At 41.5% G+C, this 10,000-nt stretch overlaps 2 protein-coding genes across 8 annotated transcripts in view; both read right to left on the bottom strand.

Moving 5' to 3' along the window:
* Positions 1-5,288, bottom strand: part of chmp1b (charged multivesicular body protein 1B) — a 6,279-nt gene extending 991 nt beyond the window's left edge. Inside the window, exons 1-8 of one of the 2 annotated variants that reach the window (XM_047809057.1) lie at positions 5,111-5,288; positions 3,365-3,462; positions 3,119-3,265; positions 2,958-3,026; positions 2,456-2,563; positions 2,292-2,335; positions 2,119-2,191; positions 1,931-2,014 (exon numbers count right to left, since the gene is read on the bottom strand). In XM_047809057.1, the coding sequence (XP_047665013.1) occupies positions 1,970-2,014; positions 2,119-2,191; positions 2,292-2,335; positions 2,456-2,563; positions 2,958-3,026; positions 3,119-3,265; positions 3,365-3,462; positions 5,111-5,126 (600 nt within the window). In that variant the 5' untranslated portion in view covers positions 5,127-5,288 and the 3' untranslated portion in view covers positions 1,931-1,969. Of the gene's footprint in view, positions 1-1,908; positions 2,015-2,118; positions 2,192-2,291; positions 2,336-2,455; positions 2,564-2,957; positions 3,027-3,118; positions 3,266-3,364; positions 3,463-5,110 lie in introns of those variants that run through there. The other variant, XM_047809056.1, reaches the window with a different exon arrangement.
* Positions 5,289-7,285: 1,997 nt separating this feature from the next.
* brwd3 (bromodomain and WD repeat domain containing 3) overlaps positions 7,286-10,000 on the bottom strand; it is a 17,132-nt gene continuing 14,417 nt past the window's right edge. For all 6 annotated transcript variants that reach the window (XM_027178056.2, XM_027178055.2, XM_027178058.2 and 3 more), the window contains one exon: positions 7,286-10,000. This exon is cut by the window's right edge and continues 361 nt beyond it. In XM_027178056.2, the coding sequence (XP_027033857.2) occupies positions 9,493-10,000 (508 nt within the window). In that variant the 3' untranslated portion in view covers positions 7,286-9,492.

The raw sequence follows: 10,000 nt of genomic DNA, 5'->3' as shown, positions 1-10,000 counted from the left end.
CACTCGGTGATGTAAGGCTTGGACGCAGCTGCTCGACCATGGAAACCCGTTCCATGAAGCTCACTGCGTACCGTTCTTGAGCTAATCTGAAGGCCATGACGTTTAGAAGTCTGTAGATATCGACTCTGCAGAAGGTTGGCCAATTAGAGTGGTGACTAAAGACTGCACCTCGGCATGCGCTGACCCCTGTGGCCTTCCACTTTATAGCCGAGTTGCTGTTGGTCCCAAAGTGTTGCTTCCACTTTGTTATAATGTCTCTAACAGTTTATTGTGGAATATTTAGTAGTGAGGAAATTTCACGACTGCACTTAATATCACGGAGTCTCACAAAGCTTTGAGCAATATTTTATTGTCACTAAAACTCGGCCCGTCATCCTCGTTCTACTGACGCCGACCCCAGTGGACCAATCAGAGTGCTCGCTCTGTAAGGATGAAGCGGACCAGTGATTCGAGCATGCGCAGTATCAACAGCTCATCGGTTCTCGGATGCGTCCGAAAGATGATTCGCTGTATCGGTTCAGTGATTCACGCATGCGCAGAATCAGCAGCTCGAGCTATTAGTTTATATATATATAATTATATATTATTTAGAGTCGGAGGGGCTGTCAGACATGACCGAAAGTGAGTAACTTTAGTAACTTGTGGATCAGCGCTGACTCAAGGCGCGAACTGTTTAGAATGAATCAGTCCGATTAGGTGAACCGGTTCATCCAGTTCACTAAAAAGAACCGGTTCAAAAGATCGATTCGTTCACGAACCGGCCATCACTAAAAGCGGTGGAGCGACAATATAAAAGTGAATCACGCGCGAGTGCCGCCAATTGTTTGGTGGCGGAATTGCATCTGTGATCGTTGTGAAAAACTCTTCTCGTCGACGATTGTTGGAATGGGGGCCAATCAGATTTCAGCAGGGGCCAGGGCCCCTGTGGCCCCGCCTCTAGAACCGCCCCTGACAGTGACACATGTCTTACACATTTAACAAAGCAGTAACATGTGAGCAGCTCATCCAGTTCGTCTTCAGTCTGACATCAGAAGTGAGTTCCAACAAACACACAGCACACAAAGGTTTGGAATAACGGTTATAAAATATTTATTTATGCTTTTATATCTGTAGACAATCATAATCCCCCACAAACAAACACGTGGTCTTATGTGGCGAACACAGAAGAGCAGATGAAAATAAATAGACGACTTAAAGCTTCATCTTCTTTACAGTTGGCTGTAGAGATTTAGGTTAAAAGGAAAGAAAAGAACACATTGAACATGTTATGATCTTCTGTCATTTAATGTCTGATGCGTTCCGGCTGGAACGGCGCCCGATTTCACCCGGAATTATGTTAATAATGTTGTGAAGTCTAAAATTGAAACTTTTTTTTTTTGTTTATGCAGAAATGAGCCAAGTTCCTGTTTCCTTAAGAGGTAACTGATGAGTGGATCAACCAAACAGGCAGCACAGTGTCTGTGTCAGTATTTATTACAGTGTTATAAATCAAGACGGTTATAGCGTTCCTGTGGAGCGATACGAGAGGACAGTAAATATATATGCACATATGTTCCATCATAGTGTTTAGGTGCTTTATAATTAGGTGATCCCTGCTTCAGGTGACACGGCAGCGCAGGATCTACTTTTATTTCAGAGTTTGCTCAAGCTGACAGGACCGGTGGAAGCTGCAGAACGAAGCTCTGAATAAGATACACAACACCACACACACACACACAACAACAACACACACTCCTCCCCCTGGAGCCCACGTATGGGGAGAGCGAACCAAGGCATGTGGAAATCTGTACAGGAAGTGATCCGGGCTGCAGGGCTTCAGGACATCAGAGTCACAACATGGAGTATGATGATGATATGATAATCAAACAATCAATCAATCAATCAATCAATCAATCAATCAATCAATCAATCTCTCTCTCTCTCTCTCTCTCACACACACACACACACACACACACACACGTCTATCCACTCAGATCTGATCTCTGAGCTTAGCCAGCCTCTGAGAGAGTTCATCCTTGAAAGAGAGAGAAAGAGACAGAGTTTAGTGTGCAACAGTATATATCTCTGTGTGTGTGTGTGTGTGTGTGTGTGTGTGTGTGTGTGCGTCTTTGTTCTTACCTGTTCTGCAGATGCTACACTGCTGGCCAGTGTTCCTGTCTGACCCTGTGGAAGTTCCAAGTTGAGGTCCAACCTACACACACACACACACACACAGAGTTGGTTTTGAAGTGGTACAGGTCTGTAATGTGTGTGTGTGTGTGTGTGTGTGTGTTTAGTGAACACTTTCATACCCTGCTTCATCTGCCATCTCATGCATCAGACTGTCCACCTGGTTCTGAAATACAAAAACAAAATTGTTACAAACCCACACAAACATTACATGTGTGTGTGTGTGTGTGTGTGTGTGTGTGTGTGTGTGTGTTACATGGCAAAAGTCATTGTGTGTGTCTCTTACTTGTGGAGTTGTAAGTGTTGTCGTGCTGCTCATTGAGTCCTCCATGTGTTGTGTCTGAACGTCCAGAGTTTCGAACTGGTGCTCAAATTTGTCCATCAGAGCTGAAATCTGACCAATGAAAACACAACACAGTTACACTGTAACTGGACCCTGACCAATGAGAACACAACACAGTTACACTGTAACTGGACCCTGACCAATGAGAACACAACACCGTTACACTGTAACTGGACCCTGACCAATGAGAACACAACACCGTTACACTGTAACTGGACCCTGACCAATGAGAACACAACACAGTTACACTGTAACTGGACCCTGACCAATGAGAACTTGTTTGTTGTATTTTCATGACTAAATCTGACCAATAAGGAAGGGGCACAGAGATTTAACCTATTTAATTGTGACAATTCTAACCTGACCAATGGGAATGCAGCAGTATGCACTGTGATGTCATGACTGTATCTGACCCACACGTGGGGCTGCCACATGATCACCTCACCTTCTCCAGATTCATGCTCTTCAGGGTCGCGTCCATCCCCTTTACGACTCCTGCCATGGATTTAGTGACCTGTGAAAGGGTCAAAGGTCATTCATTTCAGATTGATGTTCCAGAATGCAGAAGTTTTCCCCCACCCAGTCTTGTCTAAGATGTCTGTGTACCTTGTTCATGGTGACGGCAGTCTGCACTCTTGCCGCCACTGCGTCCACTCTAGCGCTCATTCTCAGGAAGTTCACAGATTGGTTCTTCTGTCTGATGGCGTTCTCGGCGTGGATCCGCGCTACCTCCGTGTTACCTTTTTGGATGGCCTAGATAACAACACCACACAGACACGTGACCCAAGGTTCCTGTAGGGTTCCTGTGGCTCTACAGAGCTAGTGTAGAACAATGGTGATCAGGTGACTCACCTTTTTCACTTTGGCCTTCTCTACTTTCTCTTCCTTGTCGCATTTCTTTGCGTTTCGCTGCAACTCTTTGGCTGCAAACTTCAGGTTAAACAAATGTTCTGTGGACAGCAGTTAAGGGCTAAAGAGAGAGGCTTGAAATGAGGTCCAGTACAACTTAGATCAGGTCTGTGTGAGAAATGGCTGTGGTGCAAGAGGAATAAAAACCAGTGATGCACTTTACAGGGGATCAACTTTAATTTAACAATAAATCTGCTTCATCACAGCAACCTGTCATTTATTTATTTATTAAACCACAATATTAAACTCTATACAACAAAAAATATCAACAGATGTGTTAGAAGAAATTGTCACTAATTGTCTCTCTCTCACACACACACACACACACACACACACACACACAAAAAAAAGAGCTAGATAAAAAAAAAAAAAAAAAAAAAAAAAAAAAAAAGAGAGACAGAAAAAAAAAAGAGAGGATGATGAAAAAAAAAAAACAAAGCGAGTAGAGCGAGACACACAAAAAAACAAAACAACGCGCAGAAGAGAGCGAGCGAGCACAAACAAACAACACAAACACAAACACACAAAGCGAGAGCGAGAAAAAACAAAAAACGAGCGCGAGCGAAAAAAACAAAAAAACAGCGAGATAGAGCGAGCAAAAAACAAAACAAGAGAGAGAGAGAGCAAAAAACAAAACGAGGAGAGAGACGCGAGAGAGAGAGAGCGAGCAAAAAAAGAGCGAGAGAGCACAAGCGAGCGAGAGACAAAAAAACACAAAGCGAGAGCAGAGAAAAAAAAACAAACGAGAGAGAGCGAACAACAAAACAAAAGAGAGAGCAGAGCAAAAAACAGACAGAGAGCAGAGCAACAAAAAACAAACAGAGCGATAGAGAGACAAAACACAACACACAAGAACACACATAAACACACAATATAAAAAAAAAAAACAAAAATATAGATCTCTAAAACAAAACTACTCTCTCTCTCTCTCACACACACTCTCTCTCTCTCTCTCTCTCTCACACACACTCTCTCTCTCTCTCTCTCTCTCTCACACACACACACACACACTCTCTCTCTCTCTCTCTCTCACACACACACACACACACTCTCTCTCTCTCTCACACACACACACTCTCCCGAAACATGGTGATCTAAAAGAAACCTAGCTGGTCATTCAGTATTGATTCAGTAGTGATTCAGTAGCGACTCAGTATTGATTCAGTAGTAATTCTGTAACGATTCAGCTCATCTAAGGTCTAAACCAAGTAAAGGTGAAACTGAACTAACCGGTCTGTCTCTCAAGTGAGCATGACGTCATACACATACACCTGTCTCACCTTTTTCGGCGTTAGCCTTAACATCAATACTGATCGAAACCGGAAGTGCTTTTTATTTTATTTTTTTTACCGTACCGTATTACTCTTAACAATAAAACCAGTGCCACCGAAATGCCTTTGTTTCTTTACCGGATATTAAAAACACAACAGTCACCAGGACATAAACACCAGAGAAAGGAAAGAGTTTCAACTTCATCTTAAACCACAGTAAACAAGGAGTTTAAGGACGTGTCCCAAATCGCGCGCTTCTCCACTAAACAGTGCGCCATAAACCCCTCCGTCATCCGGGTACTAAATTCAGATGGAGCCCCTTTAAGTGTTTCAGCACACGGATTGAGACACAGTCCGAATCTCGCTAGCTAACCGCTCAGGCCCGAGGTTTCCCAACACAAACCCGTATAAAGGATACGTTCCATGGTCGGCATGATGGCTCGCTGGTTCTGGTGGATTCCACAAAGAGATGAATTATATTTTATATTCCAGAGAGTTGATTTGTCCTGAATTTGATCTCGGTTTAGCTCAGAACGCAGCGCTCGTGCTGACTTCCGCGTCCAAGATAACAACAGAAGGAACGACTCCGTCACGTGATGGGCGGGGCTTAGTGCAGTGACGTCACTGGCAGACAGGCAGAAGGGAATTTCCAGAACAACAACAATGTGGATTAATAATTATGAATAAAAACAATAAAACAGAAATCTGGGGGTCTTCATTTCATCCCCATAACTGATAACTACGGACGGATTTATAACCATATAATCTTACTGTATATTAAAGATTTTACTGAAGACTTTATCAGATATATTTTTTTTTCTTTCCAGATTCTCACACTTACACTTTATCATCACTTCAGTCCTAACAGTGTTCTCTTTCTCTCGCTGTATTTTATACACTTAAAGCACATTTTCACTCTATAACAGTGTGTAATGTTGTCAAACACTTTGAGATAACACATGAGATATGAAACAGTCAAAAATTAGTTTTAGAACTTTATTTTAAAAAACACTCGGAAACTGTGTACAAAAAGTAGACACACAGACACACACGCACACACACACAGTCTTCATCTTCACAGACTGGCCCTGAACTACTGACTACTTCAGTCTGTTACCTATCAGGGAGAGAAAGTCTTTGGACAGAGAGTCTGGAGTGAGAAAGGTCATCAGATGTGACAGTATAAAATACTATTGCAATTACAGCGGTCATTATTGATCAGAGATCACAGTATTGAGGAGTATTGAACATGTGGCTCGAGCATCCACATTTACTGAATGTGATGGTGGGGACATTCAGGAGGGAAAAACAAAACAAAACGTACAGCATGTGTTCCATTGAATTACAGGTGCTAATGTAGATTATCATTAAAAATAGAAGGGAAAAAAGGAAAGAAAAACAAACAAACAAACAAAAATGTCTGGAAATGTAGAATCCTTTTACATAGTTGTTTTTTTTTAGATGAAACTGCTTTGATGATAGAAATGCACTTCAGACACACACACACACACACACACAAATAAATAAAAAGATCTGGCAAACATGACAAGTATTTAAACATAAATATTTTTAACATTATTTAAAGTGAAGTTTCATTTCTATAAAGTTTTTATCTCCTGATTTTTATCTCAGCTCCGATTTTGATCTTATTGTTTTTGTTTATATAAACCATTAGAATAAATTTAAGAATGATCATGAGATATTGGCCTTTCCTCTGTTCTTATATTTTAAAGTAATTTTACAGATTTCATGATAACATTAACAAAGTGAATAGTGTAAAATGTCATATAAATGAGTGTTTATAATTGTGTTCTTGGTTGGACTTCTTATTGAATCTGAAACAGAGTCAGAAATAACTGGCTGTTTACTGAAAGAAATTTAGACTAATCACAGAGAGTTTGCTAACAGCCAATCGCATGTCTCGGTCAGATCAAATCCGCCTAGCAACATCAACGTGATTGGATGTCTGCTCACTTTGTGTAAGTTTACAAACTTTTACTTTTAAATTTTAAGGGTTTTACCGTTTTGTCTGGAACGTGACCTATTAGTAACACAGCTTGCGAAACAAATTACAAACAAAATTTGTGAACCGTCTCCTAGAGTGTCACAGAAAAACTTTAAAATAATGTACAGTAGTGAGTTCAGTCTGATCAGCCAATCACAAATATGAACAAATGACATCACCATTATAGCATACTGAAGGATTTCGGAGGTAAAAAATGTGTTAGCTAAGCTAACTAGTGCTGCATTTGTGTTGCTGGCTGGTTTTGCTAATGGTTCTAAAACTTCCCACGTCATCAAGCTTTAAACAAGTGCGAAGCATGTGATTGGCTGATAAAACTTAACCTCATATCTGCTGACTAACACCTTAACAACATCGCAATTACATCTGAAATGATTTTGGTTATTGAGGACCCGAATACAATAAACAATGCCGAGGAGCAGTGAACGCACCACAGGGATGTCTAAGAGCCTAAGATTAAATAAATTACCTCATAAAAAGAAAAGGGATCCAGTTTAAATGACTTGAGGTCAAAGAAAGTTTTCAATCAGTCATCCGCCAAAACAGACCCAAAAAAAAATGAACCTGCTGACCAATAGGAATCACCATTTATTAAAAAACAAACAAACAAACTCCCTGCTGAATCAAAAGACTGGAGCTCTGCAGGACCTGGAAGATCTCTTGAGTCCTTAGATTGGCACCACATCCTGTTTTCAGAGGTCAAAATAATAATAAAAAAAATGTATATAAAAGAAAGAAAAAAAAAGTCACTCTATAAAAAAAAGCCCCATCAAAAACAGTCATCCTTGTCGCTTTGAGCTTCCCATCGGCTCTGGTCTGTGAAGACTCTTAACCAATAAGGAGGCAGGATTTAGCCCCACCCAAACATTTTTTTGACCAATCAGCTGCCATGACATGTGCAAACATCTCTGGATCATTTTGAGTTAATATTTATGAATTAAAGTGTAAGTGTATAGTACAAATATAAATATACTCCATTGTAAAAACAGTGTGTGTGCAAACACTCGGCGTATCTATGCTCTTGACCGTCGCATGGGCAGGAAGTCAAAGGTCATGATCAGGAAGTACTTCATTCATCTTGGAAGATTTGACAAAAATAAAATCTAGGATGTGTCCCAAATGCTAGTGTATTGAACCATAGCACTCTTACTGGAATTTTAAATAGGCTAAGAGGTAACGCTAAATGTTAGCAAATAAGTTCGTACGTGATGTTGCCGCACCTGCTGTGTTTAACAGGCTCGCTAAGCTAATGTCGCTAGTAATCACTAGCACTAGTAATGACTAGAGTACAACAGCATTCTAAACACAAGACATTCAAACATAAAACACTGTTAACTTGGTTAAATTGATCCCTAACTTTACTGAATCATTATACTTTATGTATGCATTATGGGACACCGCTAAGTGACCGCTCCAAAATAAAAAGCATCAAGAAAATCTCAAGACATTTTACACTTTGTAACATTTGGGATGCGTCTTGAAATGGTCAACGTTCTAGTAAGAACACTAGCGAGACCGGCGTTTGGGACAAATCCCAGGTATTTGACTGTGGGAAACAGAGAGAGAGAGAAAAAGGGAAAAGAGAACAAACAGTTCAATAAAGGAGAGGACTTGGTTTAAACCCCTACATGGCTGTGTCCCGAATGGTGAACTGGTCAGGATGGCAGGGGCAAAAACTTTTGCTACCAGGCCACTGTGTCACAGCAAAGATTTTGTAAAGGAAAGTGCACTATTTAACTTAGTTAGAAGTGTTTACATGGACATTGACACGACTACCATCAAAAGAAAAATTCCTCTCAGAGGTTTGGACCAATCAGAGAGCACCTCTTCATTTTCTGCATAGCAACCAGAAGCTGATTGGATGTTACAGCAACTGCACTGATATTTCCAGTGTTTCGTTTTTTAATTAACAGAGAATCCAAATACCAAAATCTGATTTAGTCAGTAGACTAGATCCATACAGCTTTATATTAACATTAGAGGGATTTTATTTTAACCAATCAAAAAGAGAGAGCGCCTGTTCACAACCAATGAGGTCGCTCTGTCGGATTAAATGTGCCTGGCAACAAAGAGCTGATTGGATATTAGTTTAACAGGACACTGTAATGCTACAATGAGCTATTTGTAGAGAATGTGAGAGAACAGTCTGTAAAGTTGTTATAAAAATAAACAGCTGCTAGCTTGGGGGAATGAAAACCTCGGGTCGCATCCCAAACCAAACACAACTGTACAAAACTCAGTACGAAGATTAAAGCCATTATTTCGACTGTTTATTACAAAAGATGCGGTTTGGGATGTAAACCTTTAGCTAGCTAGCTAATGTACCATTTAACAGAGTGGTAGAGAGAGAGAGAGAGAGAGAGAGAGAGAGAAAGAGAACAGCACCATCATCCCGCATGAAGTACAGTGACTTGATTTAATAAGCACCACGTTGGCAAATGAAGCCAGGAGAGAAGACGTGAGAGAGAAAGACAGACAGACAGGGAGAGACAGACAGGGACGGAGACAGACAGGGAGAGTGAAGGAGACTCCTCCATGCTCTGGCTCACAGTAAGGCTGGTTTGGTTTGCTAAACACCAGAGTGAGAGACGGAGTCAGCACCACGAGCTCCAGAGTCGTAAACAAAAGTCTCGTTAACAAAATAAAAATAAATAAAAAAAGAACATAAAAGAGAAGAAAAAGAAAACATCTGTACATTTACAGCTACAAAAATCCCTGCAGTATTGCTGTAGTGAATGTCTGAAGTCGCTTAAAAAATATGTCCAAAAGGTCAAAGGTCAGTGTGACCAGCCCATTAAATGGCTGACCCTTGCTCGTTCGGTCATGCGGCGGATTCTTCCGGAACGTGACGTGCCCAGGTTGAGTGGGTCAGCTGAAGGCGCGTCGTCCTCGGAGTCGTCGTTATAGACTACGGTCCGTCTCCCTTGGTTACGGGTGTTTACACGCCCTGCTTTCACAGTTCTCTGATGTGACCTTTGACTTCTGGAAGGAAGCTGAGGTTGTGGACTCAATTCCTCTTCCTCCTCACCTTCCTCCTCACCGTCGTCACCGTCGCCCTCCTCCTCCTCACCGTCGCCTTCACCTTCCTCCTCCTCACCGTCCTCCTCCTCTTCCTCCTCGTTTTCTTCTGCCACCTCCCCTTCTTCTTCTTCTCCTCCTCCTTCTTCCTCCATTTCATCTTCCCCTTCTTCCACCTCCTCCACTTCCCCCTCTTCCACTTCCCCTTCTTCTTCCTCTCCCTCGTCGTCATCATCTTCTTCCTCGTCCTCATTCTCGCTCTGAGCT

The sequence above is a fragment of the Tachysurus fulvidraco genome, chromosome 26, assembly GCF_022655615.1.
Source record: "Tachysurus fulvidraco isolate hzauxx_2018 chromosome 26, HZAU_PFXX_2.0, whole genome shotgun sequence".
NCBI classification, from domain to species: Eukaryota; Metazoa; Chordata; class Actinopteri; order Siluriformes; family Bagridae; genus Tachysurus; species Tachysurus fulvidraco.
The sequence above is the reverse complement of the archived record's forward strand: the minus strand, read 5'-3'. Positions and strand labels throughout refer to the sequence as shown.